Source organism: Camelina sativa, chromosome 3 (genome assembly GCF_030686135.1).
Source record: "Camelina sativa cultivar CO46 ecotype springtype chromosome 3, ASM3068613v1".
Lineage (NCBI taxonomy): Eukaryota > Viridiplantae > Streptophyta > Magnoliopsida > Brassicales > Brassicaceae > Camelina > Camelina sativa.
In genome coordinates this window covers 10,324,633-10,340,501 of record NC_141882.1, presented here as the reverse complement: position 1 = coordinate 10,340,501, position 15,869 = coordinate 10,324,633, and the positions used below count along the sequence as shown (strand labels likewise).

The 15,869-nt window shown below is 31.9% G+C and overlaps 2 protein-coding genes and 1 long non-coding RNA gene across 6 annotated transcripts; 1 reads left to right on the top strand and 2 right to left on the bottom strand.

Annotated features, from left to right (window-relative positions):
* Positions 1 to 4,034: 4,034 nt before the first annotated feature.
* On the top strand, positions 4,035 to 5,975 carry LOC104778860 (putative serine/threonine-protein kinase PBL4). Of its 2 annotated transcripts, none has more exons than XM_087495386.1 (5): positions 4,035 to 4,245; positions 4,375 to 4,721; positions 4,797 to 4,935; positions 5,083 to 5,254; positions 5,335 to 5,975. In XM_087495386.1, exons 1-5 carry the CDS (start codon positions 4,188 to 4,190, stop codon positions 5,414 to 5,416), a joined length of 798 nt encoding a protein of 265 aa, XP_087351512.1. In that variant the 5' UTR covers positions 4,035 to 4,187; the 3' UTR covers positions 5,417 to 5,975. The 2 variants fall into 2 exon arrangements, with proteins under 2 accessions (XP_087351512.1, XP_087351509.1); XM_087495383.1 differs by having other exon boundaries at positions 4,050 to 4,245; positions 5,083 to 5,213.
* A 3,692-nt stretch (positions 5,976 to 9,667) lies between these two features.
* On the bottom strand, positions 9,668 to 13,391 carry LOC147946742 (uncharacterized). The gene is made up of 5 exons (XR_015591058.1): positions 12,911 to 13,391; positions 12,579 to 12,688; positions 11,514 to 11,755; positions 10,170 to 10,307; positions 9,668 to 10,064 (listed from the first exon to the last, which is right to left on the bottom strand). It is a non-coding gene; the product is annotated as an uncharacterized LOC147946742 (long non-coding RNA).
* A 199-nt stretch (positions 13,392 to 13,590) lies between these two features.
* Positions 13,591 to 15,637, bottom strand: LOC104776577 (uncharacterized). 3 transcript variants are annotated; one of them, XR_015591053.1, is made up of 5 exons: positions 14,572 to 15,100; positions 14,353 to 14,490; positions 14,133 to 14,241; positions 13,961 to 14,049; positions 13,591 to 13,870 (listed from the first exon to the last, which is right to left on the bottom strand). XR_015591053.1 is itself a non-coding variant. In XM_087501920.1 (5 exons), the coding sequence occupies exons 1-5, from the start codon at positions 14,710 to 14,712 to the stop codon at positions 13,862 to 13,864; spliced, it is 471 nt and encodes a 156-aa protein (XP_087358046.1). In that variant the 5' UTR covers positions 14,713 to 15,637; the 3' UTR covers positions 13,591 to 13,861. The 3 variants fall into 3 exon arrangements, 1 of the variants encoding a protein (XP_087358046.1); XR_015591052.1 differs by having other exon boundaries at positions 14,133 to 14,252; positions 14,354 to 14,490; positions 14,572 to 15,091; XM_087501920.1 differs by having other exon boundaries at positions 14,133 to 14,226; positions 14,572 to 15,637.
* Positions 15,638 to 15,869: the final 232 nt, after the last annotated feature.

The following is a 15,869-nucleotide window of genomic DNA, read 5'->3' as shown; positions in this document are numbered from 1 at the left end:
CTTTTATCATTTATGTTTCTTAGGGTCTTCTAGTATCCATAAATCAAAACTGGTGAAGCGACAATAGGGGTCTCTCACAATGGAAGCTAGCTTCCCTTTGTAGTCTATGAAGACTGCATCCTTCTTCCATTGCAGGACAACGTTAGGTGCTTTGATAAAACTGAGTTGCTCAGATCTAACATCAAAACACACGACAAATAGATCTTTGGTTTGGGATAAGCTATAAGCACCATAGTAGAGAAAATCGTTGATGCATATATTTGGTGGTAACGGGCTATAAGGTCCATGGGTACTTTTAATGTGTCTCCATCCTTTACCATCTCCCAAATTAACCAAATTATTTTTTTTATATATATATATATATAAATCAATTCAGGGACAATAAGAGAATAATGTAAAGATATATGAATCTAGGTTTGTTGAATCATACTCATATAATCAATTTTGAAAGATATTCACATCAAACAAAATTTAAATCATTATTCTATCGAAATTTACAAAAACAAAAAAATAAGAGAACCAGGGAGAAAAAGCTCATAGTTGCAAGCCTACAACCAATCAAATTGACTAATAAGATAAAATCAAGTATAACACTTGGAAGATATGATCGATGTGGGTATTAGATGGAAAATGACACCAAACAAAAGTTAGATAAATAAATCAATCAATAAAACAACCCAAATTTTAACAAAGATGAGTAAATCAATGTTGATTAATAAATTAAAATAAAATAATAAATTACCTATATTAATACTTGAAAGAGATGATTGTTGCGGTATAAATGGAAAACGACACCAAACAAAAGTTAGATGAAGGATCCAATAAATAAAACAATCCAAATTTTAACGAAGATGAGTGAATCAATGTTGATTAATAAATTGAAAGCAAATAATACTAAAAAAAAAAAAAATCTTATCAAAGTCCATAAAAATATGTATATATATATATATATATATATATATATATATATATATAAACAAAGAGGTGTGAAAACAAAAAGGTATGAAAACAAAAAGGTGTGAAATAAAAATGTGCAAAAACTAACAAGTGCAAATATTGAAAGTTGGGGTACGACGAAGAAACACAACTGTTGGATCAAAACATTGCAACTTTTGAGATCATTAACAAATCTAAACCGTTAGATGAGACATTAAAAACAATCTCATCCGTTAGATTTAAATTGACCTCTAAAAATGGGTTTGCTATTATATATAAATTGTTTTTAAAAAACACTCTAATAAATCTATTCTTTGATTTTATTTATTAACTTGTAAGTTTAAAATCAAAATAATACTTAGTAAACAATAATTTCAAAATTTGTTTTAATAGTCCATAAAAATCTATATATAATAAATAAAGAGGTGTAAAACATAGATGTGTAAAAATTAATAGGTGCGATTTTTGAAAGATGGAGGTACGACGAAGAAACATGATCATTGGAAAAAATAACTTACAACTATTGGAATCTTTAATAATTCTAAACCGTAAGATGAGATAATAGAAATAATCTCATCCGTTAGATTAAAGTCGATCTTCAAAAATGAATTTGCTATTATATATAGATAGAAATGTTAATCTTATTTCAAGGAAATTGAATAGCCAGCGGCAGAGTTTAATAATCAAGATATCTGTAAAGCTCGGTGTGACAAGATTATTAACAAACTCAGGGAACAAATCTTGGTTGCGGCAGGACAAAGTGTACGTTTTTGGATTTGTGGTTTCAACTCTTGTTTTGCGGCAGCTCTTGTTTTCCCTTTGGTAACCATTTCAATTTATTTTATAAACTACAAAAAATAAAAATTATTCCATGAGAGATCAAGCTAACAATAAATCAAACTGTTGTTGTGGTAACCAACACTATAATCTCTTTACGACCATAGTCATCTTTTAAATATGGCACATGGCGTTGATGAGGAAAAAATAAGAGTGCCACGAATGTGATGAATACTACAAATCTTTTTCCCTATGTATTGAAGGAATTGCCAATTGTTCTATCCCAACGGAACTCCTCAAATTTCATATTTTTTTCTACCAGAATTAGAATAATTTCATAATCTATGAAATATTCTCAAAGAAGTTCAAAGGAAAAATTTAAGAAACAAAAGCTTTTCAATGACACATATTATTGTCGACTGATCGGTTTGGTGGAAAAGATAAAAAACTGCACTTTGTTGATAAAATCGTCAAGCTTTTTTCTTAAACCCATTTCTCAAAACACCAACGCCTATTCATCATATCTACACCAAAAAACTATTCTATTACTAAATGAATTAATGTTCACTAACAACCCCTACGTTTCGGTCAATCCCACTTTGGGAGAAGTTGTCTTGGCCTCTTTTCACAGCGATACAATTGCAGTTCGAATAGTAATAAATTCTGATTTTTTTTTTTCTGGGAATGATACATAATTTAATCTAATGATTTTGAAACGATGAATGAAGTTTTATTATTTAAAGTTGAGATCCTTTATTGAAGAGAATTATTGTTACTATCATATTTTAATCGTTTTGTTGAACATGTAAATTTATGCATGATAGTACATGGTTGCCTACCTTTCTCATCGTTTTTGTGGTTTTGTTTCCTGTCACACGAACTCGGCAAACCCAGGTTCATGTCTTCATGTATTATGTAATAATGTATATCTCTTATTAAAGTTGCTATTTATAGTTGCCATAAAATCTGGTTTTTTGGCGGCAGTGGAATTATGATTATTTTGTGAATAATAGTGTGATCACAAGCATTAAAATGGGTTTGCGGCATTGCCGTGGGAAAGAGATTTGGAAGAGCTCGCTATTAATAATTTTTGTTTCACAGTTTCTTTAGTTTTAAATATATAAATGAGATGAAGAGGCACAACGAAAATTTGTGAGAAGAGGGAGAAGCAATGCTTCACAAAAACGTGAATAAAAAGGTTGCAATTGAAAAGACACATCCGATGGTTTAATGTATTTTTAAAAACACAGCCCTTAGATTAATAAACAAACTAACTTCAACCGTTAGATTAAAAATGACATCAGCAGTCTCTTAAAGACAAACAGAGCATTTAAGAAAAACCAAAGTTTTCTTTAATCTATAATTTATACTTCCTCTGTCTCATAAATATTGATGTTTTGAGATATTTTTTTGTTCCACAAAGATTGATGTTTTGTAAATTTCAAGAAGTAATCATTGAAAATATTTAAAATTTTGAATTGTTCTTGGTTTAAAATTAAATTATATCTCTTTAGTCAAAGAAAAAAATATATTTAAACTCAGTAATCATTGTTTTTTTTAAATGTGTAAAAGCTTCTAAACATCAATCTTTTAGAGACAGAGGGAGTATATGAGAACGAATTGGAGGAGGGAACAAAACCAATTTTTTGGAATGGATACTAATAAATTCATAAAAATACCTTGATATAGAGATTGATGCAGGTTAATTTTAAAACACTCTAATAAAACAAATCTTTGATTTTATTTTTTACTTTACTTTTAAAATTACTCTGAAAACAATAAATTTGAAACTTGTTTTTATAATCCATAAAAGTTTATATATAATAAATAAAAAGGTGTAAAATATAAAAGTGTAAAACATAGAGGTGTAAAACAAAAAAGTACAAAAATTAATAGGTGCGATTTTTAAAAGATGAAGGTACGACAAAAAGATGCAAAAATTAAAAGGTGCAATAGATGGGGATACGACGAAGAGACACGATTATTCGAAGGAAAAAAATTTGCAACTGTTGGAGTCATTAATAATTTTAAACCGTTAGATAGAAAAGTGGAACTAATCTTATCTGTTAGATTAAAGAAGACACAAAAAAGTGGGTTTGCTATTATATATAGATGTTAACCATTTTTACATGTCAACAAATAAGGAATTAAGTTGAGTGGTAACTGGTAAATATTGGATATACATCTTTTGGAAGTGAAAGCAGACCACATCAGAGATGAGTGGCGCACACGTTTGTTTCTGTTTGACCATCTCTTTTGCTTTTCGTTTCTCTTTTGTATGTTATTTTTGTTCATCGCCCTGTCTATATCCTCTGTTTCTTCTTCCCATTTTCTCTTTGTGTTACATTATACCCTTTTCTTCGGTCTCTACCTTACATCAAGATCTATATGATCTCTTCCTTCTGTATATAGGCTCACTTCTCGGATATGATACTTTTGATTTCAGTTCTTGCATCCATTTTAAAATTTCTCTGATGGGAAATTGTTTTGGTTCTTCCAAGAAAGTAGATAGCAGAGAAAGTCCTTACCGTGGTATGCTACAGAACACCTTTCTTTCTCTCTCGGATTTTTCAACTTGTTGTTATATATTGTATCTGATTATAAAGTCCTAAACTGAGTTAAGACATATATATTTGATTAAAAAATGTGTTGATTCCTCAGGATCCTCAAGAATCTCTGCCAAAAGAGGTCAATCGTCACGGCTTTCAAGCTTAACCATACAACCATCATGTTGCAGCGATGACAGGAGTTTCACGTCTCTTGAAACTCCGCAAAGTGAAGGAGAGCTCTTAGCATCTCCAACGCTAAAGGCATTTACGTTTAACGAGCTAAAGACAGCCACTAGGAATTTTAGACCAAATAGTGTTATCGGTGAAGGCGGTTTTGGTTATGTCTACAAAGGATGGATCGACGAACGCACTTTATCGCCTTCAAAACCAGGTTCAGGCATGGTCGTTGCTGTCAAAAAGCTTAAAGAGGAAGGGTTTCAAGGACACAGGCAGTGGTTGGTAAGCTCGTTAATTTATCCCTCTATATATGCCTTTAGCTATAGAAACCTAAATAAGAAATTGTTGATTTTGCAGGCGGAGGTTGATTGTCTTGGGAGGCTTCACCATAAGAATCTTGTCAAACTAATTGGATATTGCTCGAAGGGTGATTACATTCGGCTTTTGGTGTATGAGTACATGCCAAAGGGAAGCTTGGAGAATCATCTGTTTAGACGTAAGAATCCCCCAAGTAACAGTCTACTGTCTCAAACTAATAAAGAAATTAAAAGTTATATGGCCTTACGGGTCTCTGTTTCTATACAGATTTACAAAATGTTACAGATAAAATAGTGTTGCAATCAAGATCTGTATCACTGTGTAGGTGGGGCAGAGCCGATTCCGTGGAGAACAAGGATGAAAGTGGCGATTAGTGCGGCGAGAGGACTTGCTTTCCTTCACGATGCTCAAGTCATATATCGAGACTTCAAGGCCTCCAATATTTTACTTGATTCGGTACGATTGTTGAGATTTAATGCAAACCAAACAAAAGTCAAGTAAGAAAACATATTAATTATGGTTTGGTTTTGACTTGCGCATTTAATTCTGATTGATTTATATGTCCATCTCTACGTAGGAGTTCAATGCGAAGCTTTCTGATTTGGGATTGGCTAAAGAAGGGCCAACAGGAGACAGAACACACGTATCAACCCAAGTGATGGGAACTCAAGGCTATGCAGCACCTGAATACGTTGCCACTGGTCGTATAACGGCCAAAAGCGACGTTTACAGTTTTGGTGTGGTCTTGCTCGAGTTACTGTCGGGACGTCCAACTTTAGACAAATCGAAAGTAGGAGTGGAAAGAAATCTGGTGGATTGGGCAAAACCTTACTTAGGAGACAAAAGGAAAGTGTTTAGGATAATGGACACAAAGCTTGGAGGACAGTATCCTCACAAAGGAGCTTGTTTGGCTGCTAATACTGCGTTGCAATGTCTTAATCAAGAGGCTAAGTTGAGGCCAAATATGTCTGATGTGTTATCTACTCTTGAAGAGTTTGAGATCATGTGTAAGTCGGGTTCTACTTCAAAATCGGTCATGACATTGTCATCTTCCTCCTCTTCTCTATCGGCGACACGAAGAGTTAGAGCTCCTCTTGCTGATCCGGTGTTGTCTAGTATAAGATGTCGACGTGTTCGGTCAAGTAGCAAGCAAAGTTAATAGTTAGGCTTTCTGAGTGTATGTACTTTATTTTTGGAAAGGGAGGTACTGTGTCTGTTTGCATTTTTGACTTTCGTACATTATACACATACAAACACATCCTACACCTTTTCCCTCTTAAAAGAGGAAGAAATATAAGACAAGAAAAAAAAACAAAAAAAAACCATGAAAGAGCACTATACTATCTTACACAAATTGCACATTTGATTATAAAGATTAATGTCTTAATTAATAATATTTTCAGCGGAAAGGCATGCAGAGAATGATCTAGCAAGCTTCATTTGATTTATATAATCCATGCATCTACCTTCTCGTCATCAATCTAACAAAGGATTAACGCCAAATTAACACAACCAAAAAAGCTCTCTTACGCAAAGTAATTAACTTATTATTAACTAGAAAGTTGCCCACGGGATGCGTGGATTTTTTAAATAATTTTTATTTTGATAATTGTAATATAATTTATGGTTTTATAAAATTTAGTTGGTGTAGTGTATATATATATATTCAAATAATATACATCTGTAATACAATTACTGTTAATTATTTTTATATTTAAAATAATTGACAATGCTAGTTTAGATTATTAGTTTGTAAAATTTCCTGAACACAACTTTTTATCTCGTTAAAATTATATATGTTATTTACAGAAACATCATTTAACTAATTGTTGATAGAGCACTAATTCTAAATTTAACAATGAAAAGATTGTGAGGTGAGTACTACTTGTTGAATATAGTTTCTCATGGTATAGATAAAAAATAATGTTTTCCTAAATTGATTTGTGACTTTTATCTTTGACAACCTCATTTCTAGGTTTTTTTAGTGATAATATTTTTGCTGTCAGTGTAGCAATGTTCAAAAAAAATTAGGGTAATTAAAAGGAAAAAAACAAGAGAGTTCATTTAAAAGCTTAAAGGGGTAGATTGTAGCAATGTTTGTTGAGAATCCTAAATGAATTTTCTAACATAAAGTTAAAATTTACAGAGTGGATTCTCTTAAAAATAAGGAATAAAACTACTTATACTTTAATATCAAAGATTAAAATATGCAAAGATGCTTATTTATATAATCTAGTCAATGTAATCAAAACACACTTTACTCCACACTTTTACCTATTTAATTTAATGATACAATATATGAAATTTTAAAATTTCCCTTCTTTTCTTATTTTACATGATTATTTAAAATATATATTTTATCAAATGCATAAGAAATGACCAAATTTGGTTGCACACATATGGTTATTTGTATACAAAAGGTTATGCATATGCATCCAAAATGAATGTAAAGCAAAAAAAAAAAAATGGATTCAATATATCTCTAATTTCATTATTTGGAAAGATGATGTGGAATCTGATTTTTTTAACCATTTATTTCATTAAGCATAAAAATTATACAAAAGTTTAGATCAAAATTTAATGTTAAAAAAAGATATAAGTTCAAAAAATCTAAAATATCATTCATCTGACAAGATCTTAGCCACTTTAGTTAGTGTTTTCATCCAAAAATGGATGTTATAAAGAACCATGTCAAACTCTAAATAAACTTAACAATTCTTACTAATCACCTTAAGTAAACCAAATATGACACTATGGAGAGAAGGATATGTTTCTTTGATAACTCTACTCAAATGTATACTTCTTTCATTTTTTTTAATTGTAATGTTAGAGAACGATAACCTCATGTATGACCAAATACATAGGATCCCCTGTTGAAGACTAAAAACAGTTTTTTTAAAAAAAAAGTAAGAAAGAATAAATAGCATTGAAGAGGTGATAACACATTTAGAAGTAATAAAAAGATAATGGTTAAGATCATCTCCAACTCATCCCTATTTTTTCTCTGTAATAGAAAAATTCTATAATAGAGGTGAATTCTACTACAATTCATCTCTATTCTCACCTCTAAAATATAAATTGCTATATTTTCCTCTATTTAACAATCTCTATTTTAGAGGTGAGAATAGAGATGGGTTGGAGTAAAATTCACTTCTATTATAGAAAAAAAAATCGGGAAAACTATTGGAGATGGTATAAGAGAGTGCGATAGCATAAAAGTTGGTGGTTCGGTTGTAAAACTAAGTTGTAAGGGTTTTTTTTTATAAAAAAGTTGATCAGTCTTTCAATATTTTTGTGAAGTGATTACTACATTTGATATAGTATATCATGACACATATGAAAAATATCCTAAATGGTTTTTTTTTTTGGATAGTTAATATAGAAGTATATCTTATCAAATTCTTAGAAGTGGCGATATATGGTTAATTGCATATGGCTCTGTTTCCTTTTTTAACTATCTATTTTATTAAGCAAACATGTATTATATAAAAAAAAGATAAATATAGATTCAAAAGATCTGTAATTTCATTCGTGTAATGAAAATCTACACAGTTAATGTAGTTTATACATCCAAAAACAGATGTCATCAAGAATTATTTCGAGCACTCAAAAAAACTCACCTGTCATTATCTCTCCACCATTCTTAGAGATTATTCAAAACACTTGCCTCTGGTTTTCTTCTTTGTGAATCCTATAAACAAATTTATGCCCCTACCAGTTTTTTCCTTGGTCCTTGCTTGGTCTTGCAACTGACTCTATTTCCCATGGTCACTCCTTTTTTCATATATATTCAATCGTTTAAAGTGCATTAGATGTCTCTCAATCCTCCTCTTTAGTTCAACCACATCATGTTAGGTATTAGTCATGTTCCACGATAGAATCTGCTTCAACTTGTGATGTGAGAAAAAACTGTAGTTCCTAATATATGTTCAAAAAAATTCAATTTTATTTGGATCAAAGAAAAAACAGGAAAACAAAAAAGGAACATATGAATTGAGCCATCTTAAGAATATTTAACAATTTGAATGATTCACTAAACTAAAAAATGAAAGGTGAAACACCAGTATGAGTCGAAGACGTAAGTAGACTTATACTTATATTAGCACTATTATATCTCAATGTTTGAAATCCGAGTCATTGATACACTGAAATATCTGTTAGTTAATAATCAAAATTTAATTTGTATATACCAAATTTTTGTTCCTCATTGTTGGTAATTTACTCCTCTCTAATTTATGTGTCTTAATATGTATTGTATAGTCATTAAATAATTTTGACTTATACAGTTGACAAAAGTTAGTGGAGTGGTGTGTTTACCTGTCTTAAATTATAGTATTAATTGGGTGGTTTATTGTTTCATTAAATTTGTTAACTAATGCAAGAAAAAATGAGAAAATGGAAAATCTTTAAAATAAAATAAACAAAGTTAAAATAAAGGATGATATGTGTCATCAAAAGAGAATGCCAAATGTCAAAATATTAGCAAAAGTTATGAAAAACCTTCTCATATTATATAAGATAGTTAATAATCAAAATTTAATTTGTATATACCAAATTTTTGTTCCTCATTGTTGGTAATTTACTCCTCTCTAATTTATGTGTCTTAATATGTATTGTATAGTCATTAAATAATTTTGACTTATACAGTTGACAAAAGTTAGTGGAGTGGTGTGTTTACCTGTCTTAAATTATAGTATTAATTGGGTGGTTTATTGTTTCATTAAATTTGTTAACTAATGCAAGAAAAAATGAGAAAATGGAAAATCTTTAAAATAAAATAAACAAAGTTAAAATAAAGGATGATATGTGTCATCAAAAGAGAATGCCAAATGTCAAAATATTAGCAAAAGTTATGAAAAACTTTCTCATATTATATAAGATATAAGATATTAGCACAACAAGAAATCTTGGTAACACATGACCAAATCCATATCTTGAAGAGTTGCAAAAAATATCATGGTGACGAAGTACGGACACCATAAAAATATTTTGACCTCCTGATTGATGACAGGGCATCAACTGCTTTTCGTCTAAGAATATGGAGTCGATCGTTGATTTCCATTGCTTGGATACAATATTTCTTATAGATTCTATGTCCGGGTCACTAGAAGCATCCTTGTAACGAAGTAAGGACACAATAAGAAATTCTGGACCTCTTGATTGATGACGGTGCGTCAAGTGTCTTTTCTTGAAGAATTCTCTCGTTGAATTCCATTGTTTGGATACAGTCTTGAACCTCAGCAAATATTTCACCGGGACTCTCTCGAGGATGTGCTCTATAAGAAAAAGACTTTCTAAAACAAAAATCTGTATGGAAGAAATACAATAGTAATTTAGATTAAAAAATATCTTGTTATCTTTACTCAAAAGTCCAAAACCAAACCGAATCCCACTCTTTGATCGACAACATACCTTATTTGGTCAAATTAAGACTCTCCCACCATGTCAAGATTCATAAGCTTTTTAACCTTTCTGTATTTTTTTTTTGTCTTTTTCTTTTGACGTCAATATAACTAAAATCGTAGCCAATGTGTTGTCACATGCATCGACCTATAAGCCATTTAAAAAAACAATTAAAACCTTAAAAATCTAGTAAGGTAAAATGGATTATATATAAGACTGAAATGTATAATTGAAATTAATTAATAACGTCTTGCTAGGTTGAAATCTGTTGAATGGGTCCGGGAGTTCCCCCAAACACTTCAGTGGGTAATCATCATACACGAAAATTGTATTACCAATGAAGTGCTCAGAGGAACTCTAGGAGACATCCAACCAAGAATGACGTTTCTAGTTTTCATGTACACTTTAGCTTTGCATGTACATATATATTGGTAGAAATATGAATACAAGAGGTTGATGCATGGTTTGAGAAGATGGAAGAAGTCACGCTTCTATGTATAGTTAAATGCTTTACAGGACAATCCCTATATTTTATGTATATGACCGTCACCAGGAATAGATAGAAAAAGAGAGAGCTCAAAGATGATGACCAAGGCATGCATTTTGAATATAGACGCAAATTTGGGTTAAAGGGAAGAGTGAAAGAGAATACGAATTTGGAAGAAAAGCCCTTATGGCTTTTCACTGGATAGAAAGGATGCAAACACGTAGACATTCTGTTTTATGTTCTATATGCTTTTAGTATCCATAACGGTCTCATGTTCACTACATTCTCCTGCTCCTCAATCTTATTATACTATAATATGGAGAAAAGCTTATTGATGTTGATATCAATTAAACTACAAAAAAATCTGTGAGTTTTGAATAATTTATATATTGACATTTTGTCTTTCCTTGATAAAAGATATGATGAAAACCAATTTTATTAATTTTATTTATTAAGTAGATTGTTCTTTATTTGAATAAATAAGCTAGCCAAAAGAAATTTAACTAGCCACGTATATGTGGCGCACCGCATGATATGCATGTATGGGGGAACAAATGTATTGCATGAAAAAGCTAAATGTCGTATAGGTGATTTCCGAATCGACCAACTAAAATTTGTGTATGACGAAGAAGCGTAATATATATAGTAAACACACACATCCACTTGTGTGCAGATGGGAAGACTATAAATAATTTTCTATATAACTAAAAACTAGACTATAGATGGTTAAAATTGCAGTGAAGATATTCTTGAATACTATGATATAATTAAGCATGACATCAAATACAGAAAACAAAAAAGTGTATACAAAAATATACATTTCTCTGACAATATTATAGCATATTATTTCAGTGTTAAGTGCTTACCCGTACTGCATGGGAGATTAAATGGTCTGATCATCTTTAATCATCGATTGGAGATAATGTTGGGAATATGATGACTGATAATTAAAAAAGAGGAGAGAAAAGACATATCAGAGAAAGAGTCCATGTAAAGAATTTTATGTCGTTTCGAATATATTTCATGCAAAATAGAAAAACATAATTAAATATCTTTAATGGTGATTGTATGGATTATGTTATCCACTTTGATCACTTCACATGTGCACCTGACATCAAATGAAATGGATTATAAAGTGAGTTACAAAAATCTGAAACATAATCACACCTCCAAAGTATATAACATGATTCAATCTGGAAATTAAATTGAACAATTGCAAGGGAAAATTAATGAGCGAAGAAGGGTTCTTAAAAGAATTGAAACAAAGAACTCAAAAACCATTTATGTAAAGAAGAGAAACTAAACCCTAAGGACTACACCAAAGGGAACCCAAATGGAGAAACTAAAACACCCATAAACTTCATATAGAAGGGAAAAATGCAACCAACACTGAATAATGAACATATAATGAATTAGTAAAACTAAACCCTAAAACCAATTACAATTATCAACCCAAGGGAACACATTAACGCTTATTGGAGAAACTAAACTAAACCCTAAAGCCAATTCAAGTGTCAACCTAAGGGAGTCACATTAAGCGTACTGAAGAAAGGTAACTAAACCCTAAAGCCAATTACAAGTGTTAACCCAAAGGAAATTCATTAATGCGTATTGTAGAAAGAAATCTTAACCTAAAGACTAGAAGACGAGGGAGCCCAATTGGATAAGGTAAAAGACAAGCCAATGACATATAAGATTCATTACCAAGAAGAAGTACCTATAACTCCAACATGGCTTTACTGACTGCATAAGCAGTGAATTTAGCAAACTTCATCTCTTAAAGTTCAAAGATTTCTACAAGGAGCATGACCTATAAACTAGCAATGACTCATACATGTGTTTAGCATAGAAGACCAACCATGTAGTGACACATTCACACATAATAAGGAAAAGACAACTTAACTATTTAAAGAGAAAGTTTGGATTCATACGTTTCCTCAATAGCTGATAATAAGCTTCACTCCGACAGCAGTTCTTCAGTGGTATTATCCAAGAGGCTGATTTCTATCATCGTTGTTGTTCATTTGGATACTTGTTCGATCTGCATTTCACTCTTTATTAGCAAAAACAATATCATAGCGAGCAAAACCTAATATTAGCTTGAGCGATGATGGCAAAACCCACAACAATTATGTAAAACGAGACTAATTTAACACATGATTAAAATCTATGCACAACACACTACCTAAAACATTCAAATTCACAATCCAATTCTAATTTACGATGAGGTATTTTGGGAAAGAAACTACAAACATTTACGCACTTATCTAATAACTATATCATGCTTGTAAGGATCTCCATCTGGAAGAGAAGCTATGACACATATAATATCTTCGGCGGACGAGCACATATATATTAGATAAGTGCGTAAATGTTTGTCCCATCTACAATCTTCTTCCGACATGATAATCCCACTGACAGACGAAGCTCTGCTAAACAACCCTAACGCTAATCCATGATCGATTTCGTCAACCGTAACTCGTTAGTAACGCGTTGAAGAAAATAGATTGTGAGAATTATGAATAGAACGGAGAAGAGCTTAAGCAAGACGTGCACCGGCGGATAGATCTGAGCAATCACGGCGGTTGGCGAGAGGTTTGAGAACTCTTAAAAAAAAAGTGGCGGAGGCGAGAGATCGGGAGAATGAGAGACGATCGTTAGAGAGAGAAATAGAATCGTTTATGTGAGAAGGATACTTCCGTCATTTCAGACGAAATAAAATGCCTAGTTCTGATACTTCGGACAAAGGGCAAGATTATTGATGAGTTCTTATAAGGGGTACACTGTTTGATTATTTTATGAATTAATTGTGTATTATTTTGAATTTAAGAATCTATGATCTCTTAACTAAAAATTTTTGAGGTTCTAATTTTGGGTCTTTTACTTTTGAAAATATTGTTTTTTGAAATTTAAAATTTTTAAATAGAATAGAAGTGGTATAAATGTGTAACCATTTAAGATTTTATAAAAATAAAAAATATTACATTTAATTAATTTTCAAACATACAAAACATAATAAAAACATTAATACATATTACAATAAAAGTGCAATTCATAAATGGGATTCAAGATTTTGTTTGTGAATAATAATACCTTTTCCAACTAGTTTCAGAGAAAAAGTGAATATTTGTTATGTGACTTGTTTCATTGCCTTGCTTCCTGGTGCACCAGCAAGAGCCACTTCTTTCAACAAGGGATATATTGCCTCAAACCTCTATGTAGTCTGTGTGCAATCAAAGAATCATGCTTGTGATCAGAATCAACAAACACGTCAAGGTTTTGTTCCATAAATTCCAATAGTACTACTACTTACCTTTACTCTTGCGGATGAAGCGGGGATTGTAAGACGCATCAACATCTCAAATGAAGGAGGAGGAACCAGTCGCTCTCCTTTCCTAACAGCTTCATTAACAAGTATGGTCCACATTAGATGATGTTATTAAATATCAAACAAAGGAGATCACAAGAAAACGTATGACTCTTACTTCTCAACCAAATGCAGGATGAGATCCCTTGCCTGAGGGTTGCAGTTCTTATTAACAACAACAGGTAACAAGTTGTGCGCCCATGAATACAAACCTACAGATAGATCACCTTGGGAAGCCAGTCCACATTTTACAATTTTACAAAACTTCAGAATAAAATTGCAGAAACACACAATTCTCAACACTCTTTGACCCTCAATCATTTAACAAACACACAAACCTGAGCCATCATCCAAACTGTAACAGGAAGCTTGTCATGTCCCTGATACTTAGCATTTTCCCTCAAAGTTGGTAGTACATTAGTCAAAGCATCAGGTTTCCTACGTAGTACCATTGCTAATGCAACAAATATTGCAACCTAAATGCCACAAGACGATGGAGTTAGTAATCGAAAATCAATAACACTAATGAACAAAAGATCATCAACAATTTAACACACCAAATCTGTGAGAATACAATCAAACGCCCACAACACAAAGTGTCCAAGAGCCTCAATTGGACGGAACCTATTAACACACCAAGAAAAACTAATCTGATCTGTTGCTGTAACGGCACAAGCTCCTCCTCCATTCTCCGGCATATCTCCGCCATCTCCGCCACTTGCGCCGCCGCAGATTCAGCAGCATCTTTCTCCGCCGGATAATGAAATCCATCGGCGAATTCAATCAACGAGTGACCAAGCTTCTCCATCCTCGTCATCTCCTCCATGAATCCAGCAGATCCTTTCTTCTCTTTCTTCTTCCACTCATCTACGATCTTCTCATGGATTCCGATCAAACTCTGAGCCCAACTCAAATGTTTCGGCGGCGCAGCGATCTCATCATCATCACTACCGTCATCGCCGTAACCATTAGATCGATTGTTTTCTCGTTTCAGGGATTCAATCGTGAGAGAAAGAGAGAGAGGAAAAAAAATAAAATCGATCTTTCCCAAAAAAAAATTTCCTCCCAATAGATAGATGACATGTAGCGTCTCTTAAACCAAATTTGAGTATACTACATAAGAGGTGATCTTAGATTTTTTCTTTTCTTGTGATTTATTTTTTTGTCGAAATACACTAGAAACTCTCCTATGAACCCACCGATGGAGAAGGTCTAAGGGTCCTAATTTCATAAAAATCTAGAATAAAATGTTTTATTCTGTAATTAATCCTATCAACATTAAATGTCTTTTTTTCTGTGCGGTAATAATAATTCAGATATCAATATTAATGTTGAAATCATTCTTCTCTCTAGTCTCTACAATATATAAATTCAAGAATTTTGCTAATATATTGAAATTTTGTCCTGCTTTGGTTTATTTTATAATAAAAAGGATTGTTACATATATGTGGCGAATAATATGATATTGTGTACCAAATAGTAATACCATATTGCATTGAATCTGAATTCTAACCTGAAGATCTGAAAGAATTAAGGATCATGTCCTGAAGATGAGCCAAGTTGAAGTATTTGATCTCTTCAAATAGAACCTCACGAGCCAATGAACATTTTTTGAACAGTTGTAAAACATCAAAGAATGCGCATATCTTCGTTGCCAAAGAAGGAAGAATTGTTTGCATTTGAAGGGTTTGGCCCACCATCCTCTTTGGCCAAAAGATATCTCTATTTCTTGAATAAAAATTGCAAAAATCATATTATAAAACATAAATTCGCCGGTTAAAAGAACAGAGATAAAAAAAAAAAAAAAAAAAAAAGAGTTGAGTTTTCAACGTGAGGATGTGAGAAAACTGAGAAT

What these genes read in the sequence shown, in the direction of transcription:
- LOC104776577 (XM_087501920.1), bottom strand. Translation starts at nt 14,712, where the DNA reads ATGCCGGAGAATGGAGGAGGAGCTTGTGCCGTTACAGCAACAGATCAG. An exon ending in ATTGTATTCTCACAGATTTG is followed by an intron (nt 14,491 to 14,571) that starts GTGTGTTAAATT and finishes TGTGGCATTTAG; the next exon opens with GTTGCAATATTTGTTGCATT. An exon ending in CAGTTTGGATGATGGCTCAG is followed by an intron (nt 14,227 to 14,352) that starts GTTTGTGTGTTT and finishes ATCTATCTGTAG; the next exon opens with GTTTGTATTCATGGGCGCAC.
- LOC104778860 (XM_087495383.1), top strand. Translation starts at nt 4,188, where the DNA reads ATGGGAAATTGTTTTGGTTCTTCCAAGAAAGTAGATAGCAGAGAAAGT. An exon ending in CAGAGAAAGTCCTTACCGTG is followed by an intron (nt 4,246 to 4,374) that starts GTATGCTACAGA and finishes TTGATTCCTCAG; the next exon opens with GATCCTCAAGAATCTCTGCC. An exon ending in CCAATATTTTACTTGATTCG is followed by an intron (nt 5,214 to 5,334) that starts GTACGATTGTTG and finishes ATCTCTACGTAG; the next exon opens with GAGTTCAATGCGAAGCTTTC.